At 39.3% G+C, this 24,134-nt stretch overlaps 1 protein-coding gene across 1 annotated transcript in view; it reads left to right on the forward strand.

The window, feature by feature from the left end:
- LOC104470526 (ankyrin-2-like) overlaps window positions 1–23,825 on the forward strand; it is a gene marked incomplete at its 3' end in the record, with an annotated part of 26,407 nt that extends 2,582 nt beyond the window's left edge. Inside the window, exons 2-12 of the mRNA XM_010085483.1 lie at window positions 2,292–2,477; window positions 2,963–2,986; window positions 5,109–5,199; window positions 6,492–6,590; window positions 14,452–14,550; window positions 14,754–14,951; window positions 17,789–17,887; window positions 18,064–18,162; window positions 20,677–20,775; window positions 21,640–21,837; window positions 23,727–23,825. Coding sequence (XP_010083785.1) covers window positions 6,540–6,590; window positions 14,452–14,550; window positions 14,754–14,951; window positions 17,789–17,887; window positions 18,064–18,162; window positions 20,677–20,775; window positions 21,640–21,837; window positions 23,727–23,825 — 942 coding nt within the window. The remainder of the gene's footprint in view (window positions 1–2,291; window positions 2,478–2,962; window positions 2,987–5,108; window positions 5,200–6,491; window positions 6,591–14,451; window positions 14,551–14,753; window positions 14,952–17,788; window positions 17,888–18,063; window positions 18,163–20,676; window positions 20,776–21,639; window positions 21,838–23,726) is intronic.
- Between the last annotated feature and the right edge of the window lie 309 nt (window positions 23,826–24,134).

Consider the following 24,134-nt stretch of genomic DNA (forward strand, 5'->3'; position numbering starts at 1 on the left):
GTACCATTTGATGACAACTCCTAAAATAATCCTCTTGTGGCCTGCATACATGGTGATCACATTACATGGCAGCTTTCTGAAAAATGAAATCCTGTGTGATTGCCAGGCAACGTGGCAGAAACACACTCCTTGCGAGGGAGCCGAGTGGAACTGTGGCTCTCCAGCAGCCTGGCATGGCTGCAGCCCGCAGTCACCTGCTTGCAGCCTTTCACCGAGTAACTTTTACTGGCTGTCATCAGGTGCACTGGGAATTCATTCATTACTTTACAGGGACTGTGAGGCTGAGATGGTTATAATTAATGTGACCTCTGCTTGAACGCAGACATCCAGGCATCACTGGAACTCAACAGTTATAGTCTGATTTTTTTTTTTTTTTTTTTTAAAGTGGGGTAAGAGAAAAGCTATCTTCCTTTACTCCGAACCAGAGTCCCTCTGAAAGGTCAGTTCTCACTTTTGTAGCCTCGAAAGTAAAGCCTGTCAACCCCCTTATCACTAATCTAAGCGTTGGTTTCAGGTCTTGCTCAGGTTTGAATGATTTGAGTGTTATTGAAGGATGGCCCCAGCTGCTGTCCGCTTTCACACTGCCCAGATTTAGTCTCATGAACAGGATGAAGAAATGGTACATTAAATAAGGCGGGATGACAGTCTGAACTGAGGATGCTGCTGAAATACATGGAGAAAGACTTTTTATTTGGCACCAAACAGACTGGCTGTTCGCATATGGGGAGGTGGGGAGAAGCAATGCTTTCTCCAGGCTCCGGTCAGCCGTACTTTCCACAAACAATGGGAGAGCGAATGCAGAAGGGTTGTGTCCTTTTAGAGAAGGATGGAAGACAAAGTGGTGGAAATCAAATGGATGATCTTGTCTTTGAACCTTTGAAACTCGCACTGCCTTTGGATGTATTTAGTTTCCTCTACTTTATGTTTCCTTTCACTCTTGTATATGTACATACACAAAATGGCAGTAAGGATGAGCTCAGTTTCACAGGGCCTCTAATCCAGGATTTGCTCTCATGTTGCCAGAGAGGAAAGGCAAATGCATTAAGCCGTTTCAGCACCTAATGTAGCCCCAATCTCAGAATTATCTTTACAGTTCAGCTGTTTCATCAGCTGTTCACCCCTTTTTAATTCACTGTACAGAATTTAATCTCTATTACAGAAAGAAACCATACTAGTATCGCTGTTACAATGCACCTACCCACAGTTCTACGCAAAAGGGGGTGAATGTTATTAGATTACGAAGGGGAAAAAATTGCTTTGGCAGTTCTTCAGATGTTGATTTCAGCATATGTTGGCTCTCATTCCTTTCTAACTTGTCCTTTATTATTTTATCATCTTTCCATTTTCCTACTCCAAACCAATTCTATCTCATTACTATGCCTTTTACAATGTCTCTAAACCAGTTTTCTCACTTTCTGTCTATAATAAACTCTCTAGTTCCTTTCAGCCTAGACATAGAAGACCTTGTTTTATTCCCTTCCCTTTTCTTTCATTGTTATTCACCATTCCTCTAGTCACAGATCAGTTAAAGAGCTTCTCTGCTCCTCATGGTTTAGCTCTCCTATGATCTAGCATGTGTTTACAGCACGTGTGCTTGGGCAGCACGCAAGACTTGAGCTGGATTCATTTTATAGTCAGAATAAAAGACATGGGAGGATGCAGTACATCAGCTGAGACAGCAAGTTGTGGTCATGTGCCATTTTAAAGCATTGGCAATCCAGGACATGGGTGGAGGAGCAAGAAATTTTGAAAATAATTTTAAAACAAAGCTATAAATATGAATGAAAAGTGAATGAATTTTTATGAATTTGTTTTTCCAAAAAGCATGTTTTTCTGTGTCAAATTAGAACAAATTCCTAAACATCATCAGGCTCTCTTGAGCCACAGTCCACGTGTTACTTATAATGGGAAACAACAGCAAATGAACCTGAAGATATGTTTTATTTTCCCAGAGGTGTGAGATAGTCAGAAACAGGTTTCCTGTGCATTTTTCATATCTACCTTGTTCAGTGCTCACTAATCCTTACCAAAATGTTACTAAAAATATCCTTTGTGGTCCATTTTAAGAAGAGGAGTAACTAAGAGAGGTACTGTAAAATGATCCTTCTATTTGACTTTTAAAAAGACTACTTTGAAGTAGTGTGCTTCTGACATATTTGAATTCATATCTAGGTTAAAATGTTGTGCTGGTAATGTGCCTATCAAGCTTCTGTGTGTGAACAGTGCTGTGCAAATCACTGAAGTTGGATGTCCTTCAGCTTACTGAGCACATCTTGTTTTCCAACCACCAGGATGGTTTCACTCCTCTAGCTGTTGCACTGCAACAAGGACACAACCAGGCGGTGGCCATCCTCCTGGAAAATGACACCAAGGGGAAAGTGAGATTACCAGCTCTGCATATTGCTGCTAGAAAAGACGACACCAAATCGGCGGCACTCTTGCTGCAGAACGACCATAATGCCGACGTGCAGTCCAAGGTAACACAGTGATGCCCTCGAGGTAACAGGATTGGCACACAGCTGAGAGCCAACGGGCAACAAACTTTGCTTCTTTAGTCTTAGCAGTTAAAGGTAGTTTCTTCTGTGGGGACAGACAAGTTGCTTGACCAGTATCACCAGTAATATATCTACTTTTGCAGTGTTCAGCTATGCAGTAATTGCAAGCTATGATTTTTTTTTTTTTTTTGCTTTTTAGTTATATGTCCCATTTCTTTGGTAAACAACTTTCTTTCATTATTTATAAACCAGAAGAGACTGGAATGAAAGCAGAATCCCTGCTTCCTTATTAAATAGGATACTGGTTTATTGCCCATGGGAACAGAGGTTGTATTTAAAGTTAATGCATGCTTCAATGGCTTTTCCCATAATTAACAGTGTAACTCATTTCAAAAAGCAACATAGTTCTTCATTTTGCGGCCAGTCTTTAATATTTTTCCTCTTTTTCCCAAACCATGCTGCATCAGATGATGGTGAATAGGACGACTGAGGTACCGAGATAAAAAATTTTTAATTACTCTTTCTGTTACTTATAATTACTTTCTCTGCTCTGTGGCAATATTTCTTTATTATTTAGCACTAAAAGTGAACATATGACTCTTTTTTAATACACAGAAATTTGTGACTCAGCAAACCTATTTTTATTCATCCTTTGTCTTAGAATTTCTTTTTATTTGTGACACTATTGAAATAAACCGTTGAGAATTCACATCAGTTCAGAGAAGTCTGAAGTGAGTAATGGAGCTAAGAAGATAAAGATGCTTTTCTAGCCCAATTTAATTAATTAGGAAAATGCGCTCACTTGGCATAACTAAATTAAGGTGTCTGGCTTAGCCAGAATCATGGTAAAATTCATTTTCTTTCTTTTACAATAATAAATAAAATCAAATCCTCCAAGGTAAAAACTTGTTCAGAGCATCTGCTTATTTTTACCATTGTTCTTAGTACAATTTTTTTCAATAAAGTTTTGAGAAGTCCTTAAGGGTTAGCACTTAATCAGAATTTACGTGCAGCAGATAATATTACATGTCTCATACAGATTCTGGAAATATCAATGCTCCAAGCACTTCCACTAAAAATCATGTGTCTGACTGGCTAGAACTGTGATTTCTCCCCCACAAATTATTGTCATGTTTAGGAAAAATAATTGTTTCCAATAATGCAGTCATTATTTGAATGCCTGCTTTTAAATAATAGAGTTTCTCTGTTAGATGAGGGAATAAATTCCGAATGCATGCACAGGGGTGAAAGTGCTCTGTACTCAGTGTGTGCACGCATGAGCAAGTTGCCAGTGATGTGAATTGGGAGGGTGACAGCTTCTCTCTGCCATCTGCCCAGGGACTTGTTCTTCCCTGTGGTAAATGTGCAGCGGTTCACCTCTCCTTCGCTGCCGTTATGTCACCTCTAAGTGCATTTGTCACCAGGTAAACGTGTCTGTGAGAAGTTAGTTGATAATGCAATATACATTCAGTCTATAGCTTAACGCAGTGTCGTATTTGTATGCCTAATATCCTCAGCATACATTTCTCTGGGTATTTACCACAGCAACAAGACTCTGAATTTAATGAGTGTTTGCCTATACTTTGACCAGGATCACCTGTGAGCTGACAAGGAAGTAAATGCAATTAGGGTAAAATAGTGGGCTGACTGCTGTGTCTTCTGGGAATAAACTTGATTTCAGAGTGCAGCACCTGCCCACATTTCTTTATTCCACAAGCAGTTTAAGATGACGCTTTGTACACTGAAAGAAATTAAACTTAGCTGAAAATACGGTATAGTCTAGGAGCCCACAGTATTGGCTTTCCCATAACTGACAGTAAGATCTGATCAAATCAGTGTAAAGCTCTTTAGGGAAACCTCAAAAGCAAGGTCCTTTCTACCTGAATTAATTATGAGACTAAAAGCCTGCTCTGCAGCCTACTTTCTGAAAAATTAATCCTTCTATGTTGTTGTCAAGCAGTTCTGTATCTTGTAGCTGGAGTGTGTTTCACCTTCTAGTGTTCAAGAGGCAATAATTAAATTGTGTTTTTTCTGATGTATAGATGGCAAAGTTTCTTCAGATCTTTTAAGATCCAAATTGTATATAAATACAAATAATTATGGTTCTTATGCTAGTAAGTAGTTTCTCATGTACACAAGATTCTTTGGTCACATATTGAATAACCACTCCTTTAAAAAAAAAAAAAAAGTAAAAAAAAGGGCATATGTTATCAAAATTTCTAATTCTAAGATCAGTAAAATAAGTCCAACAACTTTTGTGGTCATTTAGACGAAAACAGTAAGCATATGCAGCCCAAAAGACCCATGTTGCTTCTGAGTTGTAATAAGGAAGCTTCCTTTATTAGCCATTCTTAAAGAAAATATATTAATATTTTCTGTGATAAAAACTACTCTTCTTATTGGCCACTGATTAGAACACTGCATTGGAGAATGAGAGAATGAAGCACTTCTCATAACCTCCCTTATGAAAACCGTACTCTGCCTGAAAGACGGTGCTATCCTGTAGGGGAACTGGATATCTTTGTTTGCCAGCAGCTTTTAAAATCAAGCTCTAGTTAAGCTGATTATCTTGTATAAATTGATTTCTATAATAAGGGCTGTTTCCCTTTGTAGAGTGGCTTTACACCTTTGCACATAGCCGCGCACTATGGAAACGTCAATGTGGCAACACTTCTGCTAAGCTGCAGTCGATTTCACAGCAAGGGTACGGAGGAATTTTCTCTTCTTAGTTGTAATGGCCCCCAGAAGTGGGAGTGATTCTTTGTGAAATTTGTAGTCAAGAGTAAGTGAGGAGCAAAGTAATGCTGAAACTATTGTGTTCAAAGATGGGGTTTTTTTGCAATAATTCTTAAAGGTTGCCTCCATGCAATGCAGCAGAGTTGTTGGGCATTTAGTAGCGAGCTGTATTCCCAGCTGAAGGAAGCAGGCTCCTGAAAGCTGATGTTCTCATAATGTGTCAACTCGCTTTAGCTTCCCTGTCAGTTACACATACTCCAGAAATACACGTAGGATTTACTGGCTTTTTTGGTATTCAGTAGGCAGGATCCAGTATTTGCTATACTACTTTAATTTGATATTTTCTCATAGAAACATATTTTGAAAAAAGTAAAGTAAGGTACGCTGCCATTATATAAATATAACAATAAAAGTACTAATTAATCATGACTACATTTTGAGGTAAACAACTGCAGAGCTACATAATATAGTCTATTTGCATAGTTCGGAACGTGGTATCTGGTGCCATGAAAACCTCTGGTAATCTGTACGTCTACATGGCTGCTGGATCAGGAGCTTTCTGTTTAATTTTGCATTGCCAGACACTCCTTGAATTACTTTAGGGTTCTGCCTTGTTCGGAACATGGTATCTGGTGCCGTTAAAAACCTCTGGTAATCTGTACGTCAACATGGATGCTGGATCAGGAGCTTTCTGTTTAATTTTGCATTGCCAGACACTCCTTGAATTACTTTAGGGTTCTGCCTTTCAGACTGACTTCCTCCCTCCTGTTGCCGATCTGGAATAGCCTCTAATATTACCTCTCTTCCTCACCTAAAACATTTGCCAGGACTTTCAGCCTGAAAGGACCCTTGATGCCATTGGCATTACACTAAGAAGATTCCTTTGTGTAGGAGGGACGCATTTGTGTATTCTGTCTATGTTGCGATGATTTCAATACATCAGTGTTTCGTGAATATTGACTCATTGGGACTCTGATATATGTTTGTTTATTTGTCTGACTCTGGGACTGTGATGTTCGCTGCTTTGGCAGATGCGCTTCTTCGTTTATTAAAATCTCCAAACAATGAATAAAGGTTCTTGCTTAGAAAGGAATTACTAACTCTAGCTGAGACGTTGTGTGCCTTGCTCTGATGCTGAAGTACGTTTTTGTTTATTCTCTACAACGTGATAGTCTAATTTTTGTGATCCAATCACAAATTCACCACCATTATACACCTTCAAATCCATCATGCTCATTGTTTGTTCTTTTCATGGTGTAGAATGGAATCACCCCACTGCATGTGGCTTCCAAAAGGGGAAACACAAACATGGTGAAGCTCTTGTTGGATCGCGGAGGGCAGATCGATGCCAAAACAAGGGTGAGTGTTTCTATTCCCTGAATATGATGTTGTCCCTTCTTGGGAATGGATTGCATTTTTTGGTTGCTTGCTTTTGTTTTGGTTTTTGTTTGTTTGTTTGTTTTTAAGCCAAAGACTGGGAACACAAGGTTCCTGACTAGGAATTCAACTTCAGTAACTGTGTCTTGTTCTCTGTTCTTAAAGTGAGATGTTAGATGCAGCTGTTATAAATGACTCAAAAAACACACAAAAAAATGTTTAGCTGAACACAGCTCCAAAAATGTTAAACATTGCCTCCTCACAAATGTACTAGTTTTGAAACTTGGACCAAATTTAAATCATGACTCAAAAAATAATTTGTAAATAAATATTTTTGTACCTTTTTTTTTTTTTTTTTAATTCAGAATCTCACCTTCAGTTTTCAGTGTTACTTGTTTTATGGAGGCTGTTTTCTGTAGTATCAGACTAAGGAATGGCAGGTATTGGTGACAGCAGGAGGCAGAAATACTATTTCGTTCAGTCTCATGTATAATCTACCTATATCATAGAAGAAAAAGCTAATGAAAGTCTGCTCCTGTTGAGGAAATAAGCCTGTTAGTTGCTCCAACTTAATGTGACAGAAGAAGATATGCACTACACAGCAATGTGAAGTGGAGGGTCTGGACTCAGCTAAGCCTCTCAGTCCCCTGACTCCTACATGTCTGTGCCAGCCATAGGATACCTAATGACAGCTGCCATAGCGGGCTGGCAGTCACATTTTACTGGAGGTAATACTGGGAACAGGTAACCTACTGTGTGCCAGCAGCAAATCACCTCCTCCCCAGACTAACAACAGAGAATTAGGTGACTCTCCCTGGCTTCCTCCTCCCAGTTGTCCTGTTGAAATGCCACACCAGTACTGTGCTCTGTATTTTGCCCATTCATTTATATGGGCAGAGTTATTATTCAAAAATAGATTTTTGGAGTCATCTAGGAAAATGTGGTCATTTATGCAAACTGAACTGCACAGGACTTGTTCTTGAAAGCTGCTGGGTTTTAAGCACTGATCTGCAAAAATGTATCTCCAAGTATTAGAGGGTGTTTCAGAACAGAGTTTAGAGCTGGACATAAGAGTTTGAAACTAAAGCAATATAGTTTTTGTTTAATAAGGAAGAAAGGTAGTGATACTGCATTCAGTTGCCCTCTGTAGTTACTTTGCTATTAATTTCATCAACCATTTGCTGTTTGATAAACTAGGAAGATAATTGTGATTGTCATGTAAATCTCTATGTGATTTTGATTTTGATTTCTGATTATTTATGAAATTATGTCTCTTGTGTTTGTTTTTTTTTTTTTTTAAATCAAACTACTGATGACGGAAAATGCTGCCTCTCATGGAGGAGTGCAGTAAATCATCCTTGGTCAAATTCTCCACAATAAGTGCCTAAAATCTCTTGGTAAAGAGGCTTGAAATGGTAATAATATGGTGCAGTCAGCATATTCCACATATTCATATACATCATAATGATACAGAAATGGTCCATTTGGCCTGTGGAACAACAGTATTGAATTCACCGATTTCCTGTTCAGTATTTAGATACTTGTTTTGGACAAGTTGGCCCAGATGATTGTAAAGGGCGTTCTGGATTTTAAGAGGTCAAGGTCTATTCCGTTCCCCAGTCACCCAGAGGGATTGATGTGCAGTTGTGAAGGAAACAATAGGACTTTGCCCAGCGTAGGTGGAAGTTGCTATTATTAGAGTCTTCTCATTGTCTTGGCTTCCTGCCCTTTGTCAGCTGTTACATTAGCTCAAAAAGCATCAGCACAAAGGTATCAGTGAAAACCCATAAAGGTACCCTAAAGCACCTATGTCCCCATTTGCCCAGGCTCGGCAGCTTCCTCTTGCTTTCCTCTTCTGCCTTCTCCCTGCTCAAAGGCACATGGTGCTGGTCGGCTGCGCGTACTGCACAGTGGGGGAGATTCCAGAGCTTTGGTTTTGCTGTCCATGTCTCTGTGGCGTGACCTTGTCTTCATGCCAGCTGTTTATATAGTCTCGGTGTCTTTTTCTTTTCCCTTTGCTTTGTCCGCATGCCTTGTGTGCTTTGCTATGGCCGTGAGTACGTAGGGTATTGAAGAGGTAGGTTGTGTGTTGCATGCCATGCATACGTGTGTGTTGTCCTTTAAAGGAAATACTTCCACCACCTCCTCCTCCTTGGTACTAACATGCTTGCCTCTCCATATTTGCCTTTTCATTTCTCTTGAGGAACACTTGCATTCTTCCAGTAGGTCAGATTCACTGAAAAACAGTGGAATTAAATGCACTAGGATATTTCATTGCTGGACAGCTTGAGATGTTCTTCTTGGTCTCCATAGCAAATCAAAAAAAGCCCTTTGGTTAAAAAAGTACTCATTGCTTTCATTCAGTTTATTTTAAACTTGCTTTAAAACATGATATCTGATGATGCATAAATTAAGATGTGAAAACTTATTTTAACAGATTTAAAATGAGCCTCAGTGCTTTAATTTTGCATAGTTAATCTGTGAAATCTTTTTATGTTTGAAAGTGTTCCACTGGAATGATCTATTAGGAGTCCCTGCATTGTCGAAAAAAAAAATAAAATTGTACATTCTTCAAGGGGAGTAAATTATGAATGTGTCCTACTGTTCCATAGTTAATGTTGTATGTCAGAGGAAAGACCTGTTTACTGCAGGAATTAAATATTTTCTATATATTTCATAATGTATTTGCTGAAACTTCATGGCATTTCTCACTAGAGTATAAAGATGTAGAATTGCAAGTAAATCTGCTTGCTATGCTTATATATTTTAAAACAATAATTTATTTACATTTTTTGGTAAGTTTTACCATTTTTCTCAACTAACTACTAAATAAGTTTTTAAAATGTGGAATTTCATTTCTTTTTTGTATTGGATCTAAACCAAAAATGTAAACTCCATTCCCAGTGGTATTAATGGGATATTTTTATTAGTACTATCTGTTATACCTACGTTTGTGCTATTTGTGTTTACATACAAGCCTCGTGTGGAGTTTTGTTTGATAAATGATTAACAGGTAAATTTTTTATGCTAAAACATTTAATATTTAAAATCTTAGTCAAACCTATATTCTTCACAAGTTTATCTGAATAAGAACTTCAGTGACATATGTTTGTTTAATATTTTAAAATTTATTTAAACTGCTGACCTGTACATTTTACTATGGCAGACCGGTGATGTTGAGTTTCAGAAGCAATTGTGTAGACTGTGGCTAGGAATCTTTGTGCAGAAACTTGTTCTCTAAAAGATGGTGGAAAGTTCAGTTTATGATTAAATCGATGTCATGTGGTCAAGAGTAACATGAGAATTATCAATTCTCATTTTTGAGAGAAGGAAAGCACAACTTTCCTGAAACAGCAGAATTATTAGAGGGAGAATTATTTTAAGCATTTAAAAGCAGAGCAATTTCAGCATGGCCAAAATATATGCATTTCTATTAAAAATACATATTCTGATATAATGAACTAGTAACGGTAAGGATATTTGGAAATGTTACTGACTATTAAAGGGTTTTAGCAGTATTCTTTATGAATGCAGTTTTTGTAATATCTCTATTTTTATCATCTCTCTATAAAATGTGGAATATAGTATAGAAAAAATAACAAGAATGTGAGACTTTTTTAGGGTTTTTTTTGTTTTTTTACTTCTAAAATACTGTGTTATTCACAGGCTTTTGACACCTTCCTGGTTTTTCCATTTTCGTGTGACGATGCAAACACGCTTAGAATGGGGGGAGGAACACATTCACCTGTCTCAGATGCTGAAGTTATCACACATTTTGTGCTCTTTCTACTGAATCTTGCCAACACTGAAATTAAATTTTTCTTGCTCTGGGACTTTAGACTCCTCTTGCAGGCTCTTGTCCAGAATGTTTATGGTTGAAAAAAAAATCCTGGAATGAAACAGAACATCTAATCTTGGAATGGAAAGCTTATTGTGTGGGAAAGTAAACATGTTGTGTGCCTGGAGCGTGGCAGCTGGAGCTGGAGAGGGCAGTAGATGTGATAATGGCGGGGAGAAAGTCTGGTGTGACATTTGGGTTGGAGAAGGGCCACAGAAAAGAAAGGAGGCCCAGCTGGAGCTGAAAGAAGTGGAAAGTTGGTCCCAGAGATGTATGATACCAATAGGAAAAGAAAAGGAAGGAAGCTGTGGGAGTGGAACTTGGATTATTGATTTTTTTTGTTGTGAATGAGCATCTGACACCCATTAACACTCATTCTGAGAACCTATTGAGATATATTTCTGTTAGAGTCTCCTTTTGCAAATATGCATCCTGACAGAATAGGCGTGGCTCTCCGCTGTTACCATGCATAGTGGGTTTCCTATCCTAAAGCCATTGTAGCACGATCCTAACACTGCCTTGGCACAATACCATGTTTACAGTTTTTTTTTTCTGCATTTTCTCCTAGTCTTCACACACGCACAGAGCACTAATAATTCATTGGCAGTTTTTGCCATTCCTAAAGCAATGTCAGTTTATAAATATCTAATCACAATGTAGATATTGACTGTAAAAAATTGAGTGGATTCATATAGCGTTTACAAAGGAGGGGGAAGGGATGTTGTACAGATTATCTAAGCAAGCTATATAGGTAGTGACTATTATTTAGAATTATTTAAGTTAATATCTTATTACTCAAGCAAATGCATGGTATATTTTTTGCTGTATTTTCAGAATTTTTATATTGAATGGCATACCTGGAAGAATACCTTAGTGTGTTTAATTATGCCAAGACTCTGAGAGCTTAGAGGAAGAGGGACACTTGCCTTGTTCATTTTTAAAGAGATGAGGTTTGGTAGCAATGAAAAATGAACAAATGAAGAGGCCTTTATTTGTCAAGAAAATTTAGACAATTTTGCGTGTCTAACATACCGAATGCTAAAATTTTATTTTACCCTTATAAAAATGAGAATATGCAGCTGCAGTTTAGAAGAATTCATTGAGAATTTGGCCTTTGATGTTCATGTGCGATCATCAGTTTTCACTTCTTTCAAATGAGCACTGAACATGTGCCATTGTCCTTCTGTTAAGATAGTACCTCATGTGGGAATGACAGAATAGCAGGTGCAGGATGTTGCTTGGAAGATGAAAACATATAACTCACCACTATGTATTATCTGGGATGAGGAGATAAATACTGGACTTCTTAAAATATAGGTAGTTTGAATTTCTTGCCTCCCGGCATGGCAGCCTTTGTGCTCATGGGAAATCCATTATCTGTGCTTCAAGTCTGTGTCTCTTTGACCCAGTGTTGTATGTTCTGTCAAAAGATGTGTTTGGTATTTTGGTCAGCATGTGTTCTTCAGTTCACATGGTGTACGAGTTAGTAATGGGATGATTGAAAATGTATGTAGGCAAACTCCTGCAGTAGATTTCAGAGCATTGAGGTTCATTGCAAACAGCTAGTGGTGCAAAAGAGGACTAACTCGGTACACCCGTGTGTCTCCTGCTGTTGGCCAATGTCAGTTTGTCCCCATTGTGTTATGTACTAGTTCTCCTACTACAACTCTCTCTTTTCAATTTCCTCCATCTTTGAAGTAAACAGAAGCAAAAATAGAATCTAAAGTATTAAATATAAAATAATCTTAAAATACACATGCTGTTTTCATCAGGGCAGAAAGAGGGAAGAGAAGTGAGTTATATGGGAAGGCTGCAAAGCATATCGCTTCATTCACCTACTGGACAGCACACAGATAGGAAATGATGCATTTATAAAAACTATGGCAAGATAGAATAGGATAGATATCAAATTTTGTCTCTACTTTTACAGGGAATTATAGATAAGAACAGAGGACAAATCATGGTTTTAACGATTTAGTTCTTATCATTCTTTCAGCTAGACTTTCTTCTGGAGTTGATGTTTTTCTTAGCTTGTATTGTTCTTTTTGCTCCCTCTGGGGATTTGCCCTATTTTTGTCAAGGCTTCATAAAATTCTAGCTTTCTTTTGCTGTTCTGTCAAAGAGAAAAGCATCAAAGTCACTATGCAGATAAGGAAAGTGAACCTCCCACATTGATTAAAAATGTAGAGCACGAAAGGCCAGAAACTGGAAAGAAATCAATCCCTTTCCTACAAACACATTTGGGACATATTCTCACCTTAGTGATGCTAACGGGATTTATGTGCATGAATCCCTTCAGCAGTGAGGTGAAACTATGTCTCAGTTGTGCATTTAAAGACTTCAGGCTACTCTGAAAAAAAAAAACAGATAAGCTACTTATACCCAATTTCTTTATATTGACCTGATCTGCCAGGTGCTGAACAGCCTTGGATTCTGTCTGTGGGTTTGATCTCACATCTGTTGAATTTCATTGCAAAGCTTCCGTGGGATTTAGTGGTGCCTCTGCCTCTGAGATAGTGAGTTTCAAGGCACACCCAGCACCTTCATATGGTTCAGAAAAATCTCTGGAAACAGTAGATAAGGGAGAAAAATTCCTCCCAGCAGACCTCCGTTCCTCACTAAGTGGAGCTTTGTGCTCTGCTGACTCAGAAAGGTGCTCTGTGCTTTTGAAAGTGAGGATGAGGGAGGATCTACTTCTTGGAGCTACCGTTTGCAGACTATTAATGGCCTATGGTTGCGTAGGCAAAATGATGTTGCAATTGCAAAGGCACTCTGCAATCTAGAGCTATTTTTAATTTAAGTGTTAGTAGTAGAAGTAAAAATACAGAGATGTAGACTTCCCCCAAGCTCCAGCTAGGCAAACAGGGTATCTGTGTATGAAGCAGGGTCACTAACTCATACTTAAGGCCAGCCTATTGCATTTTCGCTACTTTTTTAACCTGTAAGTAATAAGTCTGTATCAGATTAGTATATTCATCTTCTAATCACGCTGTTACTGTATTCTTCAGAAAGCACCCTGGAATAATAGCATCTACCTCATCTAAGACAAGCAGTGTGTCTCAAAGGGAGAAGGCTTTTCTTGTGATAAAAACCTATTACCATTTCAGATTTATAAACTTATGTCTGTTGAATGAGTATTGATGACTTCTCCATGCATGCTTGAACAGTATCAAGGTCTAATGAGATGAAAACTTGGGCTTCTATATTTTACAAATTTTCTTTTTTCTGTCATTAAGCAATAATATTCTTTTCCAACCATTTTTCTTGCCTCGTATTTCCTGTGTTTTTCTGCATAAAGTTAAAACAGTAGCAGAATTACCTAGAATGCATTCTCCTATCTAGATTTTTTATTGACACATCTTTTGCTGCCACTGCTGTGACCATTACTGAGTAACTTGAGCAAGTCCTTTGGTATAGGTGGTGTTCTGCAATGGAAAAAATATTGTGAAGGTAGTGCTGTCACAGCAATTTTAGCAAAGAATTGTTAGCTCATTGTTTGCCACTCAATCTCAGAAATGAAAGGTTTTCTTCTGTTTGTTTCTCTCTGTTTTAAAATCTTCTTTCTCCTGCTGCCTGTTTAAAAACCCAAATAAATTCTAGAGTAAATTTTCTAGCATGAACATTTCTTGTTTTATCCCTGCATCAAAGGACAAGGGTTGATTAATGGAACATCCTTGGCCCAGCACATATTATTCAGGGCGAGGCAATACAATCTCAAAGCTATGCAGAGGAGAAGGAGGGGAGGAGGCAATGCATGCTCACATTATCCTCTTTGATAAGAGATTTCAACACATCCTTGTTGAAATGGTAACCTTAGAGTGTCCTTTACTGGTGCAAGGAAAAATAGGGATGAAACTTCATGTTGTGGAGCCAGCATCAGTTAAGAGTCAAAAAAAGGAGTTTTTTCACAAGCTTGTGGGCTGGATTCCTGGAATGGTGTGCCTCTCAGTGCCAGGACAGACAGTTGGGGATGTACTTATTTGTTTTCCTTCATTTTATTTTAAGGATGGACTCACCCCCCTCCACTGTGCTGCAAGAAGTGGACATGACCAAGTTGTGGAGCTGCTCCTGGAACGAGGTGCCCCGCTGCTTGCAAGGACCAAGGTGTGTATCTTATTGGAATATGTTAACAGGAAGGGAAAGGGTTAATAAAGGGGTTGTTTTCAGTTTTTCTTCCAGCCCGTAGCTCAGATGTCTCTGTTTTTGTGATGAGGTTACTCCACAAACTCATGGTGGCATCCTTCTAGTATATGCCACTGTCTAAGCGAGACGTACTAGAAGTTCTGTTCTGTTTTCTTTTGCCACAGAATGGGCTCTCTCCACTGCACATGGCAGCCCAGGGGGACCATGTGGAATGTGTCAAACATCTGCTGCAGCACAAAGCTCCCGTGGACGACGTCACGCTGGATTACCTGACTGCCCTCCACGTGGCTGCACACTGTGGTCACTATCGTGTCACCAAACTCCTCCTGGACAAGAGAGCAAATCCCAATGCTCGTGCCCTGGTAAACCTGTCCCACCTGTGTCATGTAACAAGCTATCCAGGGCAGATGAGTAGCTCTTGGCAGTAAAGCTAAGTGAAAACTCTGTCAACAAACTCCAACAACGTTCAACAGTTGCAGTCACAACAGGGGTTATCACACCAACTGGTTACCAGTATTGTATCTCACCAGGCCTAGGCATGGACCATGTCCCATGACAAGTGGCTATAGTATCAGGTTTGGAAGCTCTACAGAGTTCCTAGAATCAGAGCTATTTCTAGTTTATGGTACCTTACACATTGGTGTTTTATTGAATTAATAGTTTTGTTTTTCATACTATGTGATATGTCACATAAATATTTTTTAAAAGCTTTCAATTGAACCAGTAACTAATTGGCATGAAGTAATATATTAAGAAGCTAATATTTCTGCATTTATCAGATTATAATATTCCCCTCTATTAGGTGCCACTTTTGTTCCTTTTTAAAAAACAGTTCTTCTGATGCTTACAGGCAAACAGGTATGAGTCCTTTCACTCACTGATCAGACCATTATCCCCTAACTGAGAGAAAAACATCACATTTGTCTTCAGAAGCATACAAAGCTTTCAAGAGTCTTTAATCTATCCGAACCCAGGCAGGATTACAATTTTCTCTAGTAGGAAATGTCCCCATGAACTCTTAGCTGGATAGAACTTAAAATACCAGTATATGATGCTCAGTGGGGGAAAGACAAGAGACCGTGAACATCTGAGATACTTCTGCATGGCAAGAAGCCTGCCATTGCCTGATCTATTCAGTGCTTCCACAGAACTTCGGTGTCTTCCCCTCTTGCCTTCAGTATGACCCTGTGTTTTTCTGTGAAGGCTCCCCCTATCCCAAGGAGTTCCTACTTCCCTGCCTCCCTGGAGATGACTTTTTACTGACACAATTTTCTTCTGCCCTCTCATTTTTCTCAGCCTCTCTATACCCGCAAATCCAGTAACCCCTCTTGCTTCCTTGTCTTACTCTTTTCTTGTTTTGTCTTTCTTGGTATCGTGGTCACTTGATTGGTGTTTTTTGATGCTGTTTTTATCCTTTCTAGTTTTTCTCGCCAGCCTTCTGATTATCTTTAGCTGTACCTTCCTCAGCTACCCACACATACGCATTGTATATTAGCCCCTACATCTTCCTTCTTTCCTTCCATGACCAGAAATATACCTTCTGTTCCTCCCTGTTGCTCCCTGCCTGAGAAACATCTGTCCTGACATGAAAGGAGAACACCCTCAGGCCACTGCCTCTTTGCTCACTTCCCTCCAGACTATGTTTTTTTCCTCTCCCATCAGAGACTTCTTGCCTCTGGCTTTTTTATAGTATTTAATATATTAAATAATGCTCATAATTTCTGTTAGGGATACGTTTTTTCTGCCTTCTCCCCCATCAAACTCTTCCTCACTTAAATAGAAGGAGCAAAATTAAATCAACTCAGGCAGTAAAATTAAGTGAAAGTATAGAAACTTCCAAAATAGTAAAACTCCCTATGAAATATATTGTCTCCTGGCAGTAAAATATCTAATGGTTTTGATTCCTTCTTAAGAAATTGGAGAAGACTAATAGTAGCAATAATATTCAGCAGAGTCCTGTGATGGAATAAATTTTACAAGTAATTGATTTTCAGCTAGATTTAAAAAAATGTTAATGTTTGCAAAATTATTTGGGGATACAAGCACTATATGAGTCCGTAGCTTTTCAATTTGTGTATGCTTTAAAGCACCTTCAAATCAACTAGTAATTAACATCTCGCTTAACAGAAGCTGACTAGAATAATCTGTCCCATGTCTCCAAGAGCTAAGATTTCATTCATAAGTTGTCTACTGCTAGTTGACTGTTTAGCAATACTTATGCTTTTCATTAGAAAATACAGCAATTTTTCAACATTATCTAAAAATGTTACTTGTGCTTTTCACTAAAATGTTCACATATAGTGAATAATGTGTTTACTTAGCTTTAGGTACACACTTAACGTGCATTAACCATAATAGTACATAAAACGAGCTTGATGTCAAAGCATGTATTACAGTATACAGTATGAAGAAAATGCTAAGTTGTGATCTTGATTTAAGATTCCATTCCTGTCCCTGCCCCATTTAATTTTAATCCAGATGAGGGCTGATGCTTGGCTTATAATGCAGGAGTAAAGCAAGAGGGGCCACAAATGCTTCACGAGTGATCACTTTGTATTGTGACACTGTGGCTGAAGTAGTGATTATTTATTTAAGATACCTCACAGAACACTCACAAACACACACAAACATGAATACAGTATACTGTAGATTGATGCATAAATATAAAAATAAATACATAGAAGTGCTTAGATTACAAGATATTCCATAAAGACAAATAAGGTGGAATCTGGAAGAAATACCCTATTCTGTTCTTTTCCTAGAGAGGTATAGAATAAGCTGTATACATTTCAAAAGACACTAACTGATTTCAAACCGACCACAATCATTTCTTAGATTTACCTTGTGTTAGCCAATATTGGGAACTGCTTTAAGTCCTTCTTACACATATATGTATCCAGCCTTCAGAACCACGTACATACATGTGTGCCTGCACACACACTTGAAAGTCTGAACAGGTGCGTCTGTATTTGGTTTTTGGAGGTGGAAGTTCAGTTTCTGTCCATTGCCCGAGAAGAAAGCAGTGACACTGCTTTGTTCTGCCTCAGCCGACTCAGAGATGTCTGTAATTCATAACCTGTTGTGCTTAAAGAACAATCGCTTCTGGTATTCTAACACTTCTGCTCCCAGTGCGCCAGCATGGAGCTGTGTGGAAAGTGTAGCTGCATGTTTTTAACTAACATGACTGTCTTTTGCACAGAATGGTTTTACTCCACTGCACATTGCCTGCAAGAAAAATCGCATCAAAGTCATGGAACTCCTGGTGAAATATGGGGCTTCAATCCAGGCTATAACAGAGGTAGAAAAATGTTTCATGTCCTGAAGAAACATTCCTTCTCTCTCCTTTTTGCTTCCTTTTTTTTTTTTTTTCTCTTTCCTATCATGCCTCACTTTCACTTATGTTTTATTATAACGAAGAAGCCCCTTCCCTACGCTCGTGCAGAGGAGTAAAACTGCTCTTGCTTTGTTTCGCAGTCGGGCCTCACACCAATACACGTGGCTGCATTTATGGGCCACTTGAACATAGTCCTCCTTCTGCTGCAGAACGGAGCTTCTCCCGATGTCACTAACATTGTGAGTATGGCTTTGACTAGAATCATCTCTGCAATACCTCCTACCAAAAAGGTCTAGCCTACCCTGTAGTTCAACCAAAGATCACGTTTTAATGATACTTTAACTTCATTGCATTTTAGAACAAATCTATTCTAGCATCTTTCCCAAGCAGAGAAGAGGTACGGGCATTATAAGCCATCTGCGGTATCCTGTATTCCTCAGCAATGGTTCAGTAGGTAAAGCTTCCCTTAAAAAGAGAGAAAGCTCACCAAATACATCCAAAACTGAATATAAGCGAAGTCACAGGGGAGACTGTATTTTGGTTCTGAATGATGATATTTAAGTTCAAATGGCTCTAATTTCTGCTTGTGTAGCTTCACTGGCTGCCATGAAATTGTGTCATTTGTATCAGTGAAAGGGTATAAAATGCTTAAAAGCTAACAATTAAACAAAAGGTAAAAATGTTATACTCAAGATATGTTCCTTTTTATACAGGAAATGACAGAAACTGGTGCCTTTCAAAAGAACATACTTAAATCTAAAAAATGTGACCTTTGGGAGGTAACACAAAATACAGAACCTGACTTACCATAGAAATCAGTGTTTGTATACCTATGGCCTAGTTACCAAGACAAATAACAATAAAAAGAACATGATGGTTTCCAGAGTTTTATTTCATAGATATCTTTGTTTGAATTTGCAAGTATAAACAAATATTCAACTTATGACCATCTGCACTTTGAGCCAGCTTTTTGCCAGCAACCCAACAACAAAACAACAACAAATATCTAGTAATCCAGGTGCACTGGACTCCTCAGTTTTTCTTAGTTAGAAAAACGTTATATGGAACCTGGTAACACTGTTGAGCACACCGAGTTGTTTGCTTGAATCATTAGAACAGACTCTTCTTGACAAAAACCTCTTAATGCTTTCATACCTTTTTAAAGAAGCAATCTTTATATAAAATCTTTTATTGATGATGTGAAAGCCAACAGAAATTCTTATGGAAGCAATTAAAAGTATTGTGCTGGTGATACCTGACATCTGTGTACAAAGTTTAACACTTTACAGTTCGTGCTTCACCGGTGTATTGGCTTTTACTTGGTATGCTGACATTCCTGTTGAATTACTAACTGGTTCCAAAAGCTAAATTGCTTTGCTAATTCAAGTAAAAAAGGGTCTTTATAGAAATTTGTTCTTCAGAGTGTGTGAAATGTAAAACCTGTTCACATTTTAAACAGCTCGTTCTTCAGGTAATAAAATCTATATAGATGAAATTCTGTATTAAAATTTGTAGCTAGGGTTGTGGGATTTTGTTTGTTGCCTACTTACTAATCACAGCTAGTAATTCAATGTTAGTTTTAAAATTACATGATAAATCAGCTCCTGCAGAGGGTTTGCTTTAATTAGAAGTTCATAATAGCAGGCAAGCTCAGGTTGCTGCTTTTGTTACATCTAGATGAAGGATAAGAAGACGTGATTCCTGATTCTGATGCAAAGATCTTGACCAGAGTTTTCATTTTGGCAATTGCAGTTTAACTTGATAGTCATGGGGGTAAAAGTCTTAGAACAGAATATACTCCAGCTCTAGAGTAAGGAGGGGGAACAATTAACACAAGGAAGTGATCAGTCCTGCTGTGCTGTCATAACATCACAGATGAATACGGAGCTCTTGATTGTGGAATTGTCCCAGTACCTAATGTACCAGATACTGATGAGGTGCACAGGGACTGTTTTAGCCCGCTTCATGACTGCACTCAAAGAATGCTGGACAGTGCAAAATTAAGCTAGAAATGCCATTGTCAAGGAACACTCATTTCCAGTGTTCCTTTGCAAACCTATGCAAAAAGTATGTGCTTTGAATGTATCATCCGTACTTCATTATCCTGACCTGAAATTCCACATCACTCCAGTCAGCTTTCCAAAATTTAGTATTTCCCTTCATATTCTGTAGGCTACAAAAGGCTTGAAACAAGATTCATTCCATAGCCTGCAGACAGAGCCACGCTGCTGGGCACAGACTTTACGGGTTTCATATGCTGGCTCAGTTGCGCGCAGGCGTTGCAGGGCCTTTCAAAGCTGCCAGCTCCACACAGTGTGCAGGAAGAGACCATCTGGAAAAACATCCCATTCCATCTTGAGGCTCATGTGCCTCACAATCCCTTGAGAGGGACAGGCTCAATATACTCTTACCTCCTGTGCAGTGCATAAGCTGATACACTGTTTTATAGGACGCTGGAAAACATATGTGACCAGGGGAGGCTATATGGCAGAATTGTCTATAAACTGGGATTTTCACCCTCTGTAGTGAGATTACTTTTGTCTAGGATCAGAGTTTGCAAACTACTCTCTACCCAGGCCCAGCAACGCGTAGGCGCACTCTTCTGAAATGCCTGTTACCGTGTCTGCAGACAGATTCCCAGCTGGTGGAAGTGTGGGTCTCTGCGTGGGTTGACAGGGGTGGAGTTTACACCGTGGGAGTTCTGTTTCTTCCTGGAGGTTTAGGAGGCTGAAATACTTCCTGTTTTTCTGCAGCGTGGAGAAACTGCGCTGCACATGGCGGCACGTGCTGGGCAGGTGGAAGTGGTTCGCTGCCTCCTGAGAAACGGGGCCCTGGTTGATGCCCGTGCCAGGGTAGGTGTTCTGCTGACAACATTTTATTTGCTTTCTTTTACTCAAAAACATAGCTGCAGCAGGGGAGCTAAGGAGGAGCAATTTAATTTTTATTTCATTGATTCAGTGTTAAGCACGTCTGAAAACAGTTCTGAAAACAGTAATGTATTTATGCATAGATCTTCCAAAGAGAATGTGTGTCATGGTGGGTTGACCTCAGCTGGCAGCTCAGCACCACTTTGTCATTTGCTTACTGCCCTGCAGCACAATGGGGGAGAGAATTGGAAGGATAAAAGTGCAAAAAATCTCTTGGGTTGAGATAAAGACAGTTTAACAAGTGAAGGAGAAGAAAAAAAAAAACAAACCAACCCAAACCCACAAAATCAACCCTTTCTCCCTACAAGTGATGCGAATGCAGGCACTCACAACGTCCCACATGCAGACTGATGCCCAGCTGGACTCTGAGCAACAGCGCCTTTGGAAAAGCTCACCTCCTAGTTTTATTGCAGAGCATGGTGCTATACGGTATGGATGATCTCTTCGGGCAATCCGGGTCAGCTGTCCTGGCTGTGTCCCTTCCCAACCTATTGCCCAACCCCAGGGCAGATTAAACAAATTAGAGCGAGCAAGTGATGCTCACAGTGATGTGTGCTATCTGTTTGATAAAAGGAAATCAATATTTATAGTTCTCTCTGTTCTAAAAAGACTGCTGAAGCTCAGTGCAAAAATCAGCCTGCAAGCCCTCCTTTGCTGCCTTGTTTTGGTACTATTACTTCCTGTGATTTTTGCAAGACAAATGCATAGACAGATCTATTGGGGTCAACCAGAATATTGTGCTCAGAGTGGTTCTACCTGCACTAATTATCTACTCGATTTGAGTTGTAGGAAGAACAGACTCCACTGCACATTGCCTCTCGCTTGGGTAAAACGGAGATCGTCCAGCTTCTGCTACAGCACATGGCCCACCCTGATGCTGCAACCACTAATGGATACACTCCGCTGCACATCTCTGCCAGAGAAGGACAAGTTGATGTTGCATCTGTTCTCCTTGAGGCAGGTGCCTCTCACTCCATGTCCACCAAAGTAAGACAAAATGCTTTGTGTCTGAGTGCATGTGTGTTCAATGAGGAACGTACTTTCACACTGAGAAAATGAGCTAGTTTGGGTCTTCTGTTCTATTCTTTCTTAATCAACAGCAATCCAATAGACTGAAGTAATGTATCAGAATGCATGTTAATCAAATTTTGACATATTTTGTTGTCATTTAAAGTTGGGAGTTTGGTTCCCACTGGAGCCAAATGCAAATCATGGTAAATATATGGTCTCAACAGGTTTGAAATGTACATTAAGTCCTCATTTATGGGCAGGGTTTTTTCGGCCAAAAAGTAGGAAAGGCGCAGGGGGGTACTTTTCAAATGAGCAAGCCTACAGAGCTTTCAGTACCTTCTTTATTTAAATGGTAAAATAATTCTGGTCTGTACTGGCTGAAAGGAATGTTCCTAAAACATACAATTCAGCATCTGTCCAGTCTCATCTAAAGCTGTATCGATTTTCAGTGGTTCTATGACTGAGGCGTCATATGACACAATAGGCCATTTTGTCTGGGGTTATAAAAGAAGTAATCTGCAGAATTATTATTGTTTTATTAGCCAAAAATGTTTATCAATAGATTCCTAACAGTGATGAACACATAAGAAAATAGATAGCTGTGAATAGAATTATGTGCCAAGATATCTTTTCCAAATTTATCGCATGTGATTAAGTGATTCTTGCTATTGTTTTAGGTCTGAAAAAGTACATATTTTTTTTGAACAATGGGGTGTCTTCCAGGGTTTAGAAGACTAAAGTAATTTTCAAATTATGATCCATTGATTACTGGAAATTCTTGCTGTTCTCTTTTTATCCAGCTGTTAAATCACATTAAAATGGCTAAAAATACACTAAATACTTTCCTAATTTTCCATATTGCTTTATGTCAATGGCTTTAGCACTGCAGGAACATTCTATAATTATGAATAGGAGAAGATATAGTCCACTAGATATAGTCTCTCTCCAAACCTGTGATTCATGAACTGGAAATATTTGAGAATCCCTGATGTAAACTCTTATTGAGGTGGGATTAATGGAACAAGATGATCATGAGGATAAACCTTGCACATCACTTACGTGGGAGGCAAATAGGTCATCGTAGCCTCTAAGAATTGCTGTCAGGGCAGTGGTGCAGTCTGCCACCTACTGTCTTGCGTTCAGGAGTTTTCCAGATCAACATGATTTTCAAAATTAAAAGAACAGGCAAAGAGCATGTTATTTGGATATAGACCTTATGTCTGTGCTTTACTGACAAGCATTATTTAAAATAAATGGAAAAGGACTCTTTTTTAAAGAGACAATATTTTTAGTCTTGCCACAAAGTGTTTCCAGAAGCACTGCCGCCGAGTCACATATGACATTTTTTAGCTGAAGTTCAGAGGCTGCAGCGGAATGTATGGATGCACAAGGCCAAATCAATCTTCAACAAACTCTCTAAAGGAGGAATACAGAGTTTGGAGCTTTTCTCACTGAATTTAGTTGGTGTTTCGTTGTTGCTGGCAACAATTGATACAGGAAATATTTCCAAAGCTGTCATAATGAAACTAAAAAATGCAGCTGCTTTGGAGTAGGAATTTGAACAAGTGCCTTCATTGCCCATACACAGAGTATATGTTGCTAGTGGAGTCTTTATCGGATAAAATGTTTGCTAGCCTGACAGCATGGACCTAGGAAAGAAGAATAAAAAGGAAAGTATTTTCTTGTATTTCATGCTTCTCCAAATGCTCTCAAGAGGTGATGCTATTTCTAGGTGTGGCTATTGATTCTGCCAGCTAGCGTATAGGTTGAAGAATAAGTGCTTGTTTAATACATAGTTCTTAAAAGAGAGGTGTCAGCATGACCTTTAACGCAAACATCTGCTTTTATATCCTGGAAATTCTCAGAAGGGATTCACACCTCTGCACGTGGCGGCCAAATACGGGAGCCTGGAAGTGGCCAAACTCCTGCTGCAGCGCCGTGCCTCTCCGGATTCGGCTGGCAAGGTACTGACGGGAGAGGAAAACACCTCGCAGCGCGGGGGATTCTTAGTTAGGCAGGAACTGTGCCAAGCACGCCTAGGAAAAGGCTGCAGCTGCTGCCCTGGCTTTGTTAAGGTCTCATTTCCTAAACGGTGATGGGTGTGCTGGTGGTGGAGACCCCAGCGGGTGGGTGTGCTGCTCACGGCTCTGCAGACGCACCGGTCCCATTAACCTCTCCAAACTCCAGATCCCTTCGCTACAAACAGGGGGCACAGCCCAGTGTCCCCCGTGCTGCGGGAACTACTTATCCCGGGGCTGGGGAGACGCAAACCA

This window comes from Pterocles gutturalis, unplaced genomic scaffold, assembly GCF_000699245.1.
Source record: "Pterocles gutturalis isolate BGI_N339 unplaced genomic scaffold, ASM69924v1 scaffold8300, whole genome shotgun sequence".
Lineage (NCBI taxonomy): Eukaryota > Metazoa > Chordata > Aves > Pterocliformes > Pteroclidae > Pterocles > Pterocles gutturalis.